The sequence below is a fragment of the Puntigrus tetrazona genome, chromosome 2, assembly GCF_018831695.1.
Source record: "Puntigrus tetrazona isolate hp1 chromosome 2, ASM1883169v1, whole genome shotgun sequence".
NCBI classification, from domain to species: domain Eukaryota; kingdom Metazoa; phylum Chordata; class Actinopteri; order Cypriniformes; family Cyprinidae; genus Puntigrus; species Puntigrus tetrazona.
The window spans coordinates 21,751,940-21,771,413 of record NC_056700.1 but is presented as its reverse complement, the minus strand read 5'-3'; the positions used below and the strand labels follow the sequence as shown (position 1 = coordinate 21,771,413).

The 19,474-nt window shown below is 42.4% G+C and overlaps 1 protein-coding gene and 1 long non-coding RNA gene across 2 annotated transcripts in view; one reads left to right on the top strand and one right to left on the bottom strand.

The window, feature by feature from the left end:
• Positions 1-17,009, bottom strand: part of camsap2b (calmodulin regulated spectrin-associated protein family, member 2b) — a 39,186-nt gene extending 22,177 nt beyond the window's left edge. The window contains 2 exon segments of the mRNA XM_043219111.1: positions 11,198-11,457; positions 16,339-17,009. Coding sequence (XP_043075046.1) covers positions 11,198-11,457; positions 16,339-16,477 — 399 coding nt within the window. The 5' untranslated portion in view covers positions 16,478-17,009.
• LOC122324586 lies at positions 351-6,249 on the top strand. Its single transcript, XR_006247202.1, has 3 exons — positions 351-666; positions 2,365-2,470; positions 6,112-6,249. It is a non-coding gene; the product is annotated as an uncharacterized LOC122324586 (long non-coding RNA).
• Positions 17,010-19,474: the final 2,465 nt, after the last annotated feature.

Here is a 19,474-nt window from a genome sequence, read left to right as displayed (position 1 = left end):
TTAAGATATTTTGGATGAAATCTGAGAGCTATCACAGCTTCCATGGACAGCAAAGTTCTACCAGGTTCAAGGTCCAGAAAGGTACCAAGAACATCAACAAAATAGTCCACGTGTCATCAGTGGTTCAACCGGAATTTTCGAAAGCCACCAAAATACGTCCACAACTCGTCAAATAATGTGCATGCATCCGTAATAAAACGTGTTTCAAATGGCTCCAGGAGGTGAATAAAGGCCTCCTGTAGTGAATCCACACATTTTCATGAGAAAAATATCCATATAATAAACACTTTTCTCTCACTACCCGGGAGCCGCTCTGTCAGATTACGTAGGATGTATGCGCAGCCCGCACGCCTCTGAGATATGCTAGTCTTGCATGTTTATACATGAGCAAAGGAAGCAAAGTTTCTTTCCCTCCAACATTTCTCTTTCTCATGTTCTCTCTCTGCATTTGTCACTAATCGAGCTGTGCATACGTTCTACGGTTCACAGTGAAAGAAAAGTGTTTGAAATATGGTTATTTTAATAAATTCGCTGCGAGGCTTGTTTTATTATGGATGCGTGAGCTTCACGACTTGTGGACTAAACCTGCTGACTTAAATTTTTATTGTAACACTGACTGGATTCAACTGAAAGAACAATGTCATATACACCTAGGATACCTCGAGGGTAGGTAAAACCTGCTAATTTTATTTTTTGGGGTGAACTAACGTTTAATGACAGAATTATTTGGGTGAACTATCCCTTTAAGTATATAACACATCCGCAGCAGATTTGCCGGTTGCTGTGAGATGTTACGTTACTTACAGAGGTCACAACAGTGAATGGCTATTTAATAGGTCATTTTCTAATGTAAACATATGTTTTCATGGCTTAGTTTATCATCAATCACTAATGAACACTAGTGCATCTTCCTATACACTGCCACCCAGTGGCCAGCTCTTGCATGTGGTCTATTTTTCTCCTTCCCAAAATTGGAACTCTTGCTGGAACAAATACAACACATTTTGCAGGTAACATCATATTAACAACCATTACCGAACAGTTCTGTATATTAAGAATGTAAAGATTAAAATGACTTTGGACCTGAATCCAGATTGCATCAACATTACAGTCACAAACATGTTATAGGTTTTGGTGGGGCTCCAGGAGCCTTAAAGAACACTAATACTAAAGAGGAAACACAGGATTTCCCATCCTGTATCTTAAACTTTTATATTAATGAGATTTTTTTTAATCCTCTTAAATTAAATCACCTAAATCTCCCTAGAAATACACCAAAAGTAAAAAAAAAAAGCCCACTCAAAAAAATATCTCAATCTAAAGGAGATTCTTTAATTCTAAACAAGTTTGTTTCGCAATTAAGTAAATATATAAATAAATATTCCACACAATTTGTATTACGTGTTACATATTTAACATTGAGGCAACGTCAAGCAACATCAAGCAAATGTATGCTGTGACCTAAACTCTCCGTGACCAGCTTTAAATTTCTAATTAAATTTTAAAAAAGGACATGTTGCTTAATCAAACAATCCTTAAGCAAGCGAAATGGACAAATAACAGTTTAATCCAAGGAGATAAGCGAGTCTTGGCTTTTCAACATCCCTAAATAACGAAGAAAAGATTTAGATCTTTGAACCCAAACATGCTGTATAAATCGATCTCAGAAGGTACACAGATGTGCCTATGAAGCACGCGCTCACATTTTGCCTATAAGGCGAAATAATAACAAATTCAATATGCAAAATAAAAGCGCGTCTATGAATACAAACAGATGAGAAGCATTTTAAGTTTGTACTCTTTTAATCCGTCTGGGTGATATTAAGCCCAAGAAGCTTACCAAGCATTTAACGTAAGCATCCAAAAATCTTTCTTTGGATTCCACCCAAACATTCAGCACGTCTAACTGAGTGCTGCCACGAGCAACAGTTATAAACGGCACCGCGAGAGACCATGCAGCTTGTGTAGATTTTGCATCTGCATGACTCAGGTGTTGTTTACAGGGCTCCTCAGCAAAATTATCTCAAAAGCTGGAAAAATACTAATGTGGGCTCTTACTGAGCTCGTAATTGGCTACCTCCCTGAACCGTCATTTTTCATTAATGTCAAAATTCAAATGTGTTAGGTTAGTGTTTTCCATAGGACTGCTATGCAAAAATCCCAATGTTTCTTATACAAGAAGGTTCTAATATTTGTTAAAGGTTCCACAGACAGGATAGAATCAAGTAGTGGATAACCAATACGATTTTTTTCTGATTCCACAAATATCTCACAATAAATTACAAAGAAATGGCCGGTTTTTTTTTATTTGAAAAACATACTCCAAAAAACCTGGTGAAAAACCCCAACATTTTTCGATTTTAGAAATGGGCTCTGAAAACTGACCCAGCTGAGCGTGCATCAACAGGAAGTGCTTTGACATCATCAAAGGCTGAAAGCGGCAGGTCTGGAACTGTTTCTGAGGGCTCAGGTATCTCTTACAACACAATGTGTTGATGTATGTGGTGCCTTTTTCAGAGGGTTTGTGCTTCACTATGCAAACATGCTTTTCTTCTCTCTTTCTCTCTTTGCACAAAGACTAGTTGTGTTTGTCCCTCATCTTTCTAACTTTTTCAACTGAAGGGTGGAGCGCCAAAAAAAGAGTGAGAAAGAATGAAAAATGTGAATACACAATACACTGTATACCCGGTATATGCCCATTTACAATGTGGTTATGTTTTCTTATTTTTTCATAATTATTCGTAAAGTATATTCATTATGACTTATTCTTCTATGGTTTTATTACAATATATTAATGTATTACTTATATACTTAAGTTACGTTTTATATATATATATATATATATATATATATATATATATATATATATATATATAGTTACTAAAGCAATGTTTGGACAGGATGTTGGAAACTTAATTCTCTGCAAAAATATTTATATGCAAGGATGTAAAACCACAACCTATGTCTTTATTATTTTTATCTTACTTCTACTACTGCATATCATAGGTCATAATGAATAAAAATAGTAAAAACACAAAAAAATATTCCAGTATGCAAGACTCTAGTGTGTGTGTGTGTGTATATATATATATATATATATATATATATATATATATATATATATATATTCAGTTTGGATGTTGTATCCATTTAACCATTTCTAATCTTTTCTTTTAACTTTTATTATTTATATTTAATCATCTGTAATCTGTCCCACTTATACACTGATTATTGATTGTTAATACGTTTATTGAAAGATTTCATCTGCCTGAAACTCTTCTCAGTGCATCAATACCTTGTACAGTGGCCTCAAAGACTTGGTCATTTTGGACAATTGCATAGCACTGTTTTTCTTAGAATTAACTTTTCTGAAAAACTTCTTTAATTATTGTTAACCAACTGGTCTGGTCATTTTTTTATGAATCTAAGAAGTTAGTTCATAGATGTCTTACCAGTAACCACTGGTATTGTTTATTACATTAACGATACCAGTGGAGAATATTTCATATTTAAAAATACAGATCATGAAGTAAAATGAGGAAAAAATATTTTATATTCTGCACTAATTCTAGGTGCAATATCTAATAATTAAAATCATTTATGACAGTACTCATGTGAATCCTTTGCTCTCGGTTCATCTGAAATCGTTATCATCAGGTTTCACACAAAGAGTTTATGCAGCTTGACTGCTGCTCTTATTAAAGCAAAAGGGACAAACAAAATACTAATACATTCTTCAATCGTAATTTTTGCTATTTAATTTCATGTTATAATACAATTTAAAATGCACAATGCCAGATTAAATTAGAGGAGATTGCAAAATGAAAGCATTTTCATTACTCCAGAGCCTTTATGTACCTTTATCACCTTCTGTGTTTCACCTGCTTGATTGAGAGCCTATGCGCGGTCGACACTTTTCTCTCAAATATGCTGATTTACGTGAAATTCATCAATGCAGTTTCACAGCAGTACAGACCCCTCCTCTCCAACACACACACACACACACCTCGACACACTGCCGCAGTGCTAATCGCCATGCCAACAGACACACCCACCCATGTGCACACATAAGCGTGCGCTAGCACAGAAACAGCAGGCTAAGCTGTGTTTTCCAAGTGAATCCTAACCCTCACATGTGCTTGTCTTTTCCGAATAACCCTGGCAGTCATAAACGCACACACTGTGGCTGATGCAAAGACTGATTACTGTGTTTTCATTCTGGAGCTTAATGCACGCAGGGTGAATCTGCAACTATGCCAGAGCTGTGGTAGTGTGTGTTTGTGTCATAACAGTGCGTGTTGTGTCTGTGTTAAATCAGATGGTCTAGACTGAGCTCTGCGGTGTCGGAGAGGTAAAAGCACCTAAACTGAACACCGAAAGGATACTGAGTGTTACTGCAGAGAGAGAGAGAAGGGGAGAGAGAGTGAGAGAGTACTGCAATGCAGACATCAGCAGTACCTACTACGGCAGTGTCCAGTCCTCCACCCCATTCACCCTACACTTTACACCCTTAACTGAAGTGCACGCACAGACACCAAAAACAGCACAGTTTGCATTACCAGTTCAATACCATGCCTTAAAGAGACAGTTCACCCAAAAATCTAATCTCTATCATCAATTCCAAAACCATAGAAGGCATTGTTCATCTTCGGAACATAAAAGAAGAAATTTTACATACAATACAAGAGCTTTCCATTCATTACCAAATCCAAGGGACAGAAAAGCAATAACATTATAAAATATAACTTAATAAAATAGTCCATGTGATAAGTGGTTCAAAGGAATGCTTTTTGAGTGCAAAAATAACAACGTTATTGTGTTTAGCAGCGGAATGCACATAGTACTGTCTTGAACACATGGAAGAAAAGTCATTATTTTTGTTTTCTTGCGCACAAAAATTAATTCTCGTAGCTTCATGAAATCACGGTCGAACCACTCAAGTGACATGGACTATTTTAACAATGTCATAACTACCTTACTGGCTCTTGAACATGGTAGTTTTGCTGCTGTCTATGCAGAGTCAGAAAGCTCTTGGGTTTCACGAAGAACGTCTTCATTTGAGTTTTGAAGATGAACAAAGGGCTTTTTGGAGCTTCATAAGGGTGAATAATTAACAGAATTGCAATTTAACAATTTGTGAACTATTTGTATAACATATAAGAGCAACAGCAAGGAATACATCAAAATTACAACCACAACAATATAAATCCCATAGTTTCCTAGCTTGTTCTATGTACATCAATGAAGATGTTACATCAGACATATAAAAGCTTTAGAGATGTGATAATGAAGTGTAAAACAACAATAACGCTTACTGCATAAGTTAAGCACTTCTTTCTTTCTTAGTCAGCTGTAAACATTAAGAGATGGACATAACCTACTGTGTTTACCAAAATACTTGGCAAAAACAAATCTGCAAATGATGCGCGTGTCGAACCATGGGGACTTGCCTGTACGGATCACGAATCATCTACAATCCTTCACACCCCTAGTTAATAGCAATAAGCCGGGCAACTAAAATACTATACTATTTTGTCTAAATAATTAATAATAATTAATAATTTAATAAATCACAAAATAACAAGCTAAAAAGCTAAAAGCTTTTTTTTAAATATGACATGTTATGATGTTATTAAGTTAGTTGGTGTTTTTAAACATTAAATTTAATTGAGAAACCTAGAGATATAAGAAAAATATCATTTTGATGGTTTAATTTTTTCAAAATAAAGAAATTTTTAGCTATTATTATTAATATTGTAATTTGACACGTTTTTCATAAACATCTGATTTTGTTACTTTACAGTGAAATATTAGCAATAAAGTAAACCTTTTTTATTTTAATTAGATTAGATTCAATTAGATTTCTTCACCAAACTCCAAACTAGCATAGCTATAGTGTCTACATATATATATATTGTGACGAGCGTCCCGAGGACGGATCAGCGTTGCCCTGGGAACAAACCAGGAACACCTTCACCAGCCACTCAACGAAGGATTCGCCACACCTGGAGCTCATCAGCCGCGGGCCAGATAAGCCCGGCCAGGCGACGGCTTCAGTGAGCCACGAGACTCGGGTTGCACACTAACTTGTTGTCTTTCTTTATCTCCCAGAAGCCTCACCGTGACGAGCCTACCTGAGCTAATTCCCCGATTGCCTCACCGTGGACTCCCTCACCACTCCGAGCACTGGAAAGCACTGAAGACAACGCTCCGCTGCACTCACCGGACTCACCGCTACACTTCCCCGACGCACCGCTGCATTCCCGCACGCCTCGAACTCACCGCGCACCTTCTGTGTATTATCTAATAAATACACCCTCCGGGGTTTCACTGCACCTGTTTCTCTTGTGCTTCCTCTGCCTCGCCACAAGTGGTGGAGAATGCGCGCAGTTTTAAAGCGCCAAGAGAACAGAGAAAACAAAGAGAAAAAGGAAGAACGCTGTCGCCGCTTTATTAAAGGTCCCCACAACATCAACTTCTCTCTTTGTTTTTCCCCCAGGAAAGCGCTCGCTTCCCGGCGAAGATGGAGGAGTTCCTCCAACGCCTCTCAGAGGTTTCTATTCGCCAGCAACAGATCGTCGAGCATTTGGCCACCCGCCAGAATGAGACCGAGCAGGAGCTCGCTGCCCTCCGTGCCGCCACTCGACCACGCCCGCCGTGCCTGATCCCCGGATGCAAGCCACACAGCTGATACCCAAGATGTCCGCCAGCGACGACCCCGAAATCTATCTTGAGATGTTCGAGAGCGTCGCAACCACTGAGGGATGGGACCGGCGGGATTGGGCACGGGATTGGGACCGGCGGCCGACCTGGCGAAGGGATATGATAACCTGAAGAAGGAAATCTTGGGCAGGGTCGGTCTGTCACCGGTCTGCGCAGCCCAAGCCTTCCAAGAGTGGGTCTTCCAGTCTCGCCAGCCGGCAGGACCCAGGCCCGAACTTACTCGGCTGGCGCAACACTGGCTCCTGGACGGGACACCAACCCCGCCATCATTGTGGAAAGAGTGGTGATAGACCGGCTCCCGCGGCTCTTCCCAAATTATCGCCAGGCGGTCGGTATGAGAAACCCCAAGAACGCTGCGGAGTTGGTGGAGGCGGTCGAGCTGGCGGAAGCCGCCCAGCGTCGAGAGGCCGGGAGCGGGCGCCATCTTTTCCCGGAGGGTGTCCCAGGAGCGGCGCGCGCGCCGGAGGGCACCCGCGACCGATGGAGAGGGCGGCGGTCCCGACCGCGAGAGATGAGCCAATGCCAACCGAAGAGGCCTCAAACCCCTAGAGCGTGGCTGGCAGGCTGCAGCCTCCACCGGAGCTTCCCCACGCCGCACCGAAAATCCCCATCGGCCTGAATGGACAGAAGTTCAGCGCCTCCTTGACTCTGGCAGTACCATTAGCCTGGTTCAGTCCCGCCTCCTACCCCGCAAGACGGAACCACGGAAACAGCTGCCACTGACCTGCGTCCACGGGACACCAGGAAAGTTTCCACCCGCCTCATCACCGTGGACGACGGCCGGAGGAAGCTGGCCCCTGGAGGTGGGTCTCGTCACGGGATCTGCCAGTACCAATCATCCTTGGCGGGACTGGCCGGGCTTCGAGGAGGCGCTACACACCGCGACACAGCCTGTCAGCCTCAAACCCTCGCCGGAAGAGGCGAGAAGGGAGAGGAAACCGCCGCCTGCCGTTCTCCTAGCATCGGACAGCGGAAGAGATGGTGAGTCCCCTCCTCCTACAACTAATGTTTTCTTTGATGTGTTCCAACAGGTAGTCGGAGGGGGCCTCGTTCGGCCGGGCTCAGCGGGAGGATGACCGGCTCAAGAATTGCTGGAACCAGGTACATTTCATGGATGGAGAGGAGACGCGGCCCTGCCCCCCATCCTCTTCCCCACTTTATTGTGGAGAACGGCCTGCTCTATTGTGTCGCCGGCGGAGGGGGAGGAGAAACGGCTCCTGGTGGTGCCCCGAGGAAAGTGGACACCATTTGGAGCTCGCCCACGCCCACCCGCTGGCCGGACACCTCGGGCCGCCAACACTATCAAGAGGATCCGGGACCGCGTTTCCACTGGCCGGGCTCGACGGAGACGTGAAACTTTTCTGCCAGGCCTGCCCAGAGTGCCAGAAGACCTCGCCCCGGCCACCTCCCCCTAGTCCACTTATCCCGCTGCCCATAATCGAGGTGCCCTTCGAGCGCATCGGGATGGATCTGGTGGGCCCGCTGCCGAGGTCTGCCCGCGGCCACGAACACATCCTGGTGATCGTGGACTACGCCACCCGGTACCCCGAAGCCATCCCACTCCGCAAAGCCACCGCCAAGGCGATCGCCCAGGAGCTCTTCACCCTGTCCACCAGAGTGGGGATACCCGGGGAGATACTGACCGACCAAGGCACCCCGCTCATGTCCCGGTGATGGCCGACCTCTGCCGGCTGCTACGGATCCAGCAGCTGCGCACCTCAGTGTACCACCCCCAGACGGACGGACTTGTGGAGCGGTTCAACCAGACACTGAAGCAAATGTTGAGAAGGGTTGTCTCCGAGGACAAACGCGACTGGGACCAGATGCTCCCCTACGTCCTCTTCGGGGTGCGTGAGGTGCCCCAGGCCTCCACCGGCTTTACCCCATTCGAGTTGCTGTTCGGTCGACAGCCGCGAGGCCTGCTGGACGTGGCAAAAGAGGCCTGGGAGCAGCAGCAGCAGCCGGATGCCCAGAGGTCGGTCGTGGAACATGTTCAAGCCATGCGGGACCGGATTGAACGGGTGATGCCTCGTCGCGGGAGCACATGACGCAGGCCCAGCAGCAACAACAACGGCACTATAACCGCCCTGCACAACCCCGGGAATTCCAGGTCGGCGACCGGGTCATGGTACTGGTCCCCACCAATGCATGCAAATTCCTGGCCACCTGGCAGGGCCCATATACCGTCCTGGAAAAGATCGGCCCGGTTACCTACCGAGTCCGCCAACCAGACCGTCGACGCATGCCGACAAATATACCACATTAACTTGTTGAAGAAGTGGGTGGGGACTAGGGAACACCTATCCGCACTCACCGTTCAGGAGGGCCCGGTCGTCGACACCAATGCCCTGCTCGCTCCCGCACAGAAGACGGAACTCCAACATCTGGTCGGTCAGTTCTCGGATGTGTTCTCGTCCACGCCCGGGCAGACTAACCTCCTCCAGCACGAGATCCGGACCCCTCCCGGCGTCATCGTCCGGCAGCGGCCCTACCGGATCCCTGAGGCTCGTCGGCGAGCTATTGAGGAGGAGGTAAATCAGATGCTGAAGTTGGGGGTGATTGAACCATCGACGAGCCCGTGGTCCAGCCCCATCGTCCTGGTTCCAAAACCTGACGGCACCCTCCGCTTCTGCAATGACTACCGGCGACTCAACCAGGTCTCCGAGTTTGACGGATATCCCATGCCCCGTGTAGACGAACTGCTGGAACGTCTTGGAAGGGCCCGGTATATCTCCACCCTCGATCTCACCAAAGGATACTGGCAGGTCCCGCTGTCAGAGGAAGCCAAGCCAAAAACGGCTTTCTCCACCCCCGGCGGCCACTGGCAATACCGGTCCCTTCCCTTCGGTCTACACGGGGCACCAGCCACCTTCCAGCGACTAATGGACGTCTTACTACGACCCCACCAACAGTACGCCGCAGCCTATCTTGACGACCTTGTGATCCACTCGGAGACCTGGGAGGACCATCTGGAGCGCCTGCGGAGGGTGCTTCGCGATCTTCGACGGGCTGGACTCACCGCCAACCCCAAGAAATGTCACCTGGCGCTCTTCGAAGCGAAGTACCTGGGTTACCGAAAGTTGGGAGAGGACTGATCCGGCCACAGGAGAGCAAAATCGCCGCGTCCAGGAGACCCGAGGCCCACCAACAAAACCCAGGTACGCGCCTTCTTGGGGTTGGCAGGGTATTACCGTTGTTTCATCCCCGACTTCTCCTCCATAGCCGCCCCTCTGACAGACCTGACCAGGAAGGGGCAGCCTGAACGGGTTCTGTGGAACCCTGACGCAGAGGAGGCGTTCCGGAGGATTAAGGCCGCACTCACCTCGGACCCTGTCCTGAGAGCCCCGGACTTCGGCTGCCCCTTCCTGCTACAGACGGATGCTTCTGATGTGGGTCTGGGAGCCGTACTGTCCCAGATCCAGGAGGGTGAGGAGCATCCGGTCCTATATATCAGTAGGAAGCTGACCCCCGCCGAGAAGAACTACGCCGCGGTAGAGAAGGAGGCCCTAGCCGTCAAGTGGGCAGTCCTGGAACTGCGGTACTACCTCCTGGGCCGGGCGGTTCACCCTACTACCGACCACGCACCCCTACAGTGGATGGCCAGGGCTAAGGACACGAACGCCAGGGTGACCCGCTGGTTCCTCGCGCTCCAGGACTTCCACTTTGACGCAACACCGCGCTGGGACAGCCAACGCCAACGCCGACGGCCTATCACGGATGTGGTCGGCTTTTGCAGGTCTGTCAGGGTCACTCCCCACCCACCCCAAATTTCCCGTTACTACGTTCTGCTTTATCCACCAGGACCAGGACAGCGCTGGGGGAGTGTGACGAGGCCCCGAGGACGGATCAGCGTTGCCCTGGGAACAAACCAGGAACACCTTCACCAGCCACTCAACGAAGGATTCGCCACACCTGGAGCTCATCAGCCGCGGGCCAGATAAGCCCGGCCAGGCGACGGCTTCAGTGAGCCACGAGACTCCGGGTTGCACACTAACTTGTTGTCTTTCTCTTTATCTCCCAGAAGCCTCACCGTGATTTGAGCCTACCTGAGCTAATTCCCGATTGCCTCACCGTGGACTCCTCACCACTCCGAGCACTGGAAAGCACTGAAGACAACGCTCCGCTGCACTCACCGGACTCACCGCTACACTTCCCGGACGCACCGCTGCATTCCCGCACGCCGAACTCACCGCGCACCTTCTGTGTATTATCTAATAAATACACCCTCCGGGGTTTCACTGCACCTGTTTCTCTTGTGCTTCCTCTGCCTCACACAATATATATATATATATATATATATATATATATATATATATATATATATATATATATATATATATATATATATATATATATATATATATATATATTTATAGAGATGCCTCAGTCTTAAAATAAAATCCATACACTCAAAATCTGAATGTATTTCAATTTTGTAACAGAAAAAATTAAAGTGTAGTGTCAAATGACTTGCCATCTGTATAGGGGTCTTGCAGAGGTCTCTCTCAGTCACGAGTCTCTCCTGGTCAGTGACGTAGAGGCCTTTCTGAGCGAGGGCCTGGATGACGGCGTTGTGACCCAGCAGAGGTTTAGCCGCATCGCTCCTGAGGATCAGACTCCCAGCACGGCAATACAACTCCGCGGAAAGCAGCAGAGACACAACGGGCGGCTTCACATGCTCCTGATCATACTGGTCTCTGTAGAATGGGTCCTCCAAATCCACCGGTACACAGTCTAAACAAAGAACGACAGGGATTGAATGCACCAAATAGTGATTATTCAGGAGGACAGGTGAGGTGGGTAAAACCTATACTATATTCGTTCTGTAGGTGAAAAAATAACTTAATGTGCCTTGATTCGGTATCAATGCTTGGTCAAACAGAGTAATGTGAGGTCAAAGAATGGAGCTTGAAGAGAGACACAGTTTTCAGACTAATCCCATTATGACTCCCGCTTAATCTGATTTGCTGAAGATCTTCAGAATAGCACCATAGACTCAAAACACACACAAACAGACAGGTACAGGCATGCATGAATTGAGTCACACACACATACACACCGCAAACACAATTACACACGCACACATTAACGCACAAGTACAGGCCGGACAAAAAATGAGTCACATGCACTTTTCCAAAAAAACAAAGCAGTCGTGATGCACACAAACAGAAAATAACAGCATCAGGACGACAACATCTGCAGACTGACAATTCAGCTCGGTTCCTGACGCTGAAGTGCGACTGCAGATGTCTGAGTTTAGAAGGCCAAGGAAATTCCTGGCATCCCATAATGCTTCAGTGTGAGTCAGACTACAGGCGTTGTAGATTCCTGCTCTTCCCGGGTCATTTCCTTTCAGTATGTCTTTGTGTGTGTGTTCATTTTCAGAAGGAGTCGTGTGTCTTAAAGGTGCAGTTCAGTTTTGCGGCTCTTCCTGCTTAAAAATAAAACATTACAAATAAAAATCATAATAAATCAATATTTACTAATTAATTAAATAACATTAAATACAATTTTGCATAAATTTTAATTAATGTTTTAATTTTTAAAAAATTCTTAAACATTAAAAAGACAAAATAAAAAAATACATTAAAATATAAGAACTATAATTTTTTTTATAAATATGCTAAATAAAGTTGTACAGTTAAATAAACAAATAAGAACAACATTTGACCGTTGCATAACTAGTTGACGATAATTATCCATCCCTATTAAACATTTATTTCCAACATTAGCATTAATTATAACTACTGGCGACAGTGTTTATGTGTATTTTCAATATTTACAGAGGCATCAGAAAACTCTTAAAACCATTCCCCTTAACCTTTATGAAAAGCTGCTGCGTCAATGGAAACCCTTTCTCTGCCAGTCTCCGCTCGTTCAGAGCCAGAAGCAAACACACACACACACACACACTTCTGTTAAGCTAACGGTTTTTCCTGAACATGCTCATAAAGAGCTGCCTGATTATGGAAAGGTTTTTCCCCCCACGTTTCATCCCAGCTAGATGGAGGACAGAGGCAGGAAGCGGCTCTCGAAGGCATGACAAACACAGGGAGGAAGTGAGGGGTCAGAAAGAGAAAAGCCTGAGGCAGCAAGTCAACACGACTCACAAAAGCCTTTCAAAAGTTCAACTCTGCCCTTTGTGAGTTTAAATGTTACTGTAAGTAAACATAACTCTGTTTCTTTATGAAATTATTATCTTAAGGTCATATCGAGGTATTTACAGCAGATAATATACTACGTTATATAGAGTTCAGAAGATATTGCATATGCATATAATAATCAAGTATAACGACGCTGAACATTACAAACTTGTATATATAAGGACAACACGAAATGACAATTACAATCATCTTTTCTTCCCTACTGTGAAACGGCTTCTCAAGCTATTAAAAAAGAAGCAGAACAGGACTTGATTTTGTCCATCATTAAGTAACTGGATTGTTGTCGTTTGCTAATTGCAAGCTGGTTGGTTCCGTCACGATTTATTAAAGGTTGTTTGAAAACCTTCCAAGATTTTGACTTCGATACATTGCTAAAAGCATTATTAAGGATTCCTAAACGGTGCCCTTGTGCACTATATTGCATGTAATATGGAGCCATATGATCACAGGCCAAAATTCCAAAATGACCAAAATGTCTACAAAAAGATTGTTTTGTCTGCTAGTTTAAACTCAAGAACTGGTCCAATTTGTAAATGAAAAAAATCTTATAGGCTACTTCCATTCTACTTTTTTAGCAGAACATATACACACACACACACACACACACACACACACACACACACATATATATATATATATATATATATATATATATATATATATATATATATAATTCAAGTTTTGTCAACTTTTGATATTTTTAGTCCTTAATAACAGTTCACTGCGAGAATAAGACTGCACGTGTAAACATCACACACTCCCAGCGCTCCTTAGGCCTCAGTGACGTAACAGAAACGAACGCTCTCTGTCGTGGTATGTGCAGAATGCCACAGATGTTAGGCTGGAGGGGAAGACACAGACAATGTCCATGGCACTCAAAACAGCTGTTTGTGGCCTTGTTTATTTTTCATTTCCGAGAAAAGTATCTGGATGAACAGACATCCACCAGACTCTATTTTCAATCTAAGGATGCCTTGGATTGGTTTTCCTGTGTTTGTTTCTTAAGCTGATCGGCAGTTTCATTCTGCTGCGAAGAGCGACTGATGAGGAGATGTTATCACCCGTACAAAAAAACTACCAGAGTGCTTTGATGTCTGCCCTGAGTATATATACATACACCATGGTATTTACGCAGTACTACCATGCAATATGTGGAGAAAAACATATTGCATGGTAAAAATACATGTTGCAGTATTTTCACAGTCCCTTGTGAAAAAGTACACTGCATGCTTTAAAAAGACACTACAGAAATAATATAGGTTAAAGAATATACCGTAGTACAAATGAATGTAATAATATTGAAGACTTAATTGTATGTCATTTGCAATTAAATGAAGATTATTAAATTCTATTAAGTGCAATCATTTGAACTTAAGAGTGTTTTTGTGACCCACTTACAGTAGTGCTTACGGTAAGCACATCTTTTTGTATAATTTTATAATTGCCTTTGAAACCCAGTTATTGCACAATACTGACAGCCATTAATAGCAACTAAATTACACTTTAATGTCATTTCTGAAACGTACACGTCAAATCTAAATTGACGTTTAACATAATATTGAATAACACGACAGTTAGTAATTAAATTTACTCTTTAGAAGCACAATGGAGGATTATAATATCATGTACTTTAAATTAAAATCTTATCTGAAATTAATCCGCACTCTTGAAGTGTGTTTATGCAAATATACTCACTTGCAATACACTAAAGTGGAACTTTCATTGTCTGCAAGTACAGTTTAAAATATACTTTCAATACAATTAAGCACACTTTTTCTTCTTTCACAAGAGATGCAACGTTCAGAAATGACGGTATTAAGCACAATAGTAGTTTTTGTTAATGTCACTGACTCAAATGTAGGTGATTCAGAGACATCTGCAATAGAGATGAGAGTAAATCCATGCTTCATCAACCACATCAGAGTTCATGTACCAGCAACTCCAATGAGAAAAGCAGACTTTTTACAGAAACACACACACACACACACAGACACACACACTTCATCTTGGCCCTGTTGCGTTGCACTCCACAGGCCTTTCTGGTGTGGGCCGGGCCGCTCTAGCAATAAAAACCACACTGCTAAGGCCATGCGAGTTTGATAGTCTGTGTTTATGTTTATTCCAGCATCCTCCATGGGGAGCTATTCTGGAAAATTCAATCCTATTACTGTGTGCAGAAGTGGGCTATCTGCTTTGAGCATTCATTATGGACTGTGGGGACGAACTCCGAGCCATAAGCCAGACTGTGGCCTTTCATGAGTCTATGTAGGGATCTAGGCTAATGGTTTCTGCAGACATGGCAACAGTTACCGCCATGTAGAGTTTTTGTAAAAATGCACTGTTTGTAACCTCGCCGTGCTGCTCCTTATGAGACACATATGCACTTAAAATTAGAACTCAGAACCTTAGAAATTGCCGAACTTATGTTTATGTCTCCTAAGAGAACAACAAATGAGTTATCTACCCATAATTGAACCAATTGTTGTTTTTTTTCAACAAAATTCCATTAACTAAACACTGCTAAATTGAAAACTATGCCCACTGCATTTTTAAATACTGTTAAGGGAAAACAGGCATGATGACACACTTTTACTCCAGCCCATATTTCTCTAAGTAGGTCTATTTTCAATATGAAAGCATGCTTTGATGTCTTGTCAAAGAAAAGGCAACTGAACATGTCTCCCGTCACTGCCTAGGAAAAAATAAACAGTTGATTGAATATATGGTGAGCAACAGCGAGGTGTCACACTATATGGGGTAACTCGTCACAATGGAAACTGCCATTGAACAGGCTTTTTCAGCTAAATGTACAGTAACAGTAAGTTATGAAAGACTGAATTCATCAGTATATATATATATATATATATATATATATATATATATATATATATATATATATATATATATATATAGGGTTTTTCGACCTTTTAAATGCCAGATCCCCGAATATGATCATCCTCAAACATGGACCCCATCCTAAAATTTAAAAGGCATCTAAACAGTTTGTATAAAAACCCAAATTATTCAGTGAAACATTTCTACTATAGCTAAATATATCTATAACATCAATTGGACGATACTTGCTTTCTCCAAAGTTCCATTATTATTCATTGTAACAAACTCATTATAGCGCTGTTATTGTACTGTACTTATTTTCTCATTTGTTTACTTATTTTAACCAAAAATTATTATTTTTGGCTTTGATTTAATGTTTGCTCATTCATTTATTTAAAAAAGATTTTTTCATTATTTCATTTATTAATTATTTTTAATGCATACTTTATATTATTATTATTATTATTATTATTATTATTATTATTATTTATACTTTCACTGCATGGCCCCCCTGGTCCCCAGACCCCTGTTTGATAAAGCCTATATTAAGCCACTGAGATAAGGCACAGCCCTTGTGACAACTTGCCCCATCACTCAAAACCCTGATTTTTCTTACCAGATCCAAAGGCTTTGGCGATGAGCCACGTCAAACTGCACGATATCTTGGCCCTGGCGAAGTCGTAGTGATCAACAGATTTGATCGCGGGCACGATGAACGTCCTCCTGCTCTCCTTGATCTCTGCGGCATCACCCATCTTGACATCTACTCCAGACTCAGTTTTATTTCAAAAGCACTTTCAACACCCCGAAGTGGAACCAAAGTGCTGTACATAAAAACGCAATATAAAAAAGCATGAAAGTAAAACACAGAGCGGGTCGATGCATCGCGTCCCGCGGAACTATGAGATCAGAGCGGCGATGTGAAAAATAACGGACTGGCCCAAGATCTCTGCTCTCATATATTAATTATATAGAGGGAAAACAAACCCGACCGCATCCCCGAGCGCCAGATTCAATATCCAACAAGCAATTCCAGGCGACTGCGGTAGTTCTCATCCATTTCCCGGCATTATATCCTCAAGTTGGTGTGGATGGCAAAAATCAGTATTTCATAGGTGACACGAGCGCCGTGATGAGCGATGTCAAGCTGAGGGGCGAGGAGAGGCGATCGACGAGTTCGCTGTTCCGTGTCATGATTTCTCGTCTTCTTTAACTTTTGTAACTGTCCTTCCTAAAAATCTCTCGCTCTCCCTGCGGTCCGCCTGCCGCACTGGCCTGGAAAAAAAGGAGAGAGACGAGTGCGCATGCGCGAAACGCCCAGACGCAGACAAGCACTGCCGAGGCAGATTCACGGAGCTGTCAAATAAAACGACATTTTACACACCTCATCATTTTTACTTATCTACATCTACACTGCATTATATTTACACATTTGTCATTTTAGTTCTATAAATATTCTAATGTGTCTGTAGGCTAAGATGTGTAAAAAATAATAGAACTACATTTTTTGACAGCGTATGTTGTTAATAAATAATCTGGGATTAATTGTACCATTTTATGTTTATTTTATTTCTTTATTATTATTATTATTATTATTATTATTATTATTATTATTTTAAATAGAATACTTACATATTTAAATGTAGTGTAAACATAAAAAGGAGTATGTTTATATTGGATCGTGTATAAGTTTGTAGTAATATATGTATATAAAATTATATTATTTTAATGTATAAAATATTTTATGTAATTGTAGTGTGTATACAATTATATCCTTTATAATATTATATTACAGGTGAATATTTTATATTATAGCTTAATTTTAAATATAATGTAATATTAATATATTACGATAAAATACATTATAATTAGTAAAACTATATGTAAAGGGGTTCATTTACTTTTGTGACTATCAAAATGTAAAAATAAATTTATTTTATATATTAATAAATTATTAGCAAGGTATTGCTTACAGCAAATGTTATAATTGTCATTTTTTTTATAATTATTTATGATTTATGCAACAGCAAAGGAAGAAAGGAGATTGCACCCAAACATAGATGCCCACAGTATCTCTATGTCAATCAGGGAAATGTTTTTTTATTAAATGTTGGCTTGTTCAACCAATAGAATAAATATATGATATTAGCATCCTTTGAGACTGATGGGTTTGTAACTCTGATACTGAACCAGTAAATTAGTGATTAGGGTCTTAACTGTGAGGTGTTGAGGCAGATTTGAGTCCTCAGGTTGTGTTACTCAGAAGCAGGAGTCATGGATCAGATCTGTCAGACAGGAAGGGGTGTGACCACCGCTGCGGCCAAGGCCTCTGACTATCAGCTCTGGAGAATAGCTGTAATTACTGCCCTCTGCCCACATACACAACCCTTTCATCAAACACACACACACTCACACAAGCCTTTCATGTGAGAGAGCCAGGCTTCTAGTTCTCAAGCACAAATGGAAGTCATTTACTGAACTCAGACCAATAAAGAGAGAGGGAGGGAGGGAGAGAGAGCGATGAGAGAGAGAGAGAGAGAGAGAGAGAGAGAGAGAGAGAGAGAGAGAGAGAGAGAGAGAGAGAGAGAGAGAGAGAGAGAGAGAGAGAGAGAGAGAGAGAGAGAGAGAGAGAGAGAGAGAGAGAGAGAGAGAGAGAGAGAGAGAGAGAGAGAGAGAGAGAGAGAGAGAGAGAGAGAGAGAGAGAGAGAGAGAGAGAGAGAGAGAGAGAGAGAGAGAGAGAGAGAGAGAGAGAGAGAGAGAGAGAGAGAGAGAGAGAGAGAGAGAGAGAGAGAGAGAGAGAGAGAGAGAGAGAGAGAGAGAGAGAGAGAGAGAGAGAGAGAGAGAGAGAGAGAGAGAGAGAGAGAGAGAGAGAGAGAGAGAGAAGTCCACCCAGATGTGACTGAAATCTCTCCTGCTAATTTTAGCAGCTGGCTTGTTACTCACTGTGAAAGCTTCTGAGCCTGTCTGAATTACATCACACTAGTGAAGTCATCCTGTATTTTAAATTAGATATTAAAGAACCATTTAACTTCAAATAAAACAATTATAATTATAATATAATAAATTATATCCCTATAGCCTACACATGGCCACCTTTTTGTGCTTAACTGCAGAAATCTATGCCAAGTGCGAACCCAGAGTAATGTCTCCCTCTAGCGGACAGCGCCGCACACTGCACGTTATCTGAGGTGGATGGGAGCTTTTAAGCCTACCACATTTTTGCAACCTGCAAAACTTCACAGTTTTAAGGTATCATTATCTACTATGCACCTTTAGCGTTTGCACCCTGAGTTTTATGCACCGCCCCAATAACAGCTTTGTAACTTTTGACAAAATAAATAAATAAAAGAAATAGAAATAATATTTTCACTACTCATAAGCGGGAGAGAGTTCTTAAACTTCATCGCTATAAATAAATAAATAATATAAAGGTATTTAAAATTATGTTAAACAGGTGGAAAAATATAAAAATGCATAAACTATAAAATGCATAGCGATAAACACGTACTTAGTGAATAAATAAAACCTTTACATTTAGACTCGTTTTTTATTGCTTTACATTAAAACTGCTCGGGGTTAAGCTGCGTTGTTGTAATTCTACCAGAAGATGGCAGCATCAATTTTCCATTTATTCCTTTCTTTACTTTCATTCTTCCTTTTAGACTACAAAAGAATATACTAGAGAGAGAGAGAAGAGACAGAAAGAGACAGAGACCTTGCAAGCCACCTAAATGACCAAAATATAAAACTAT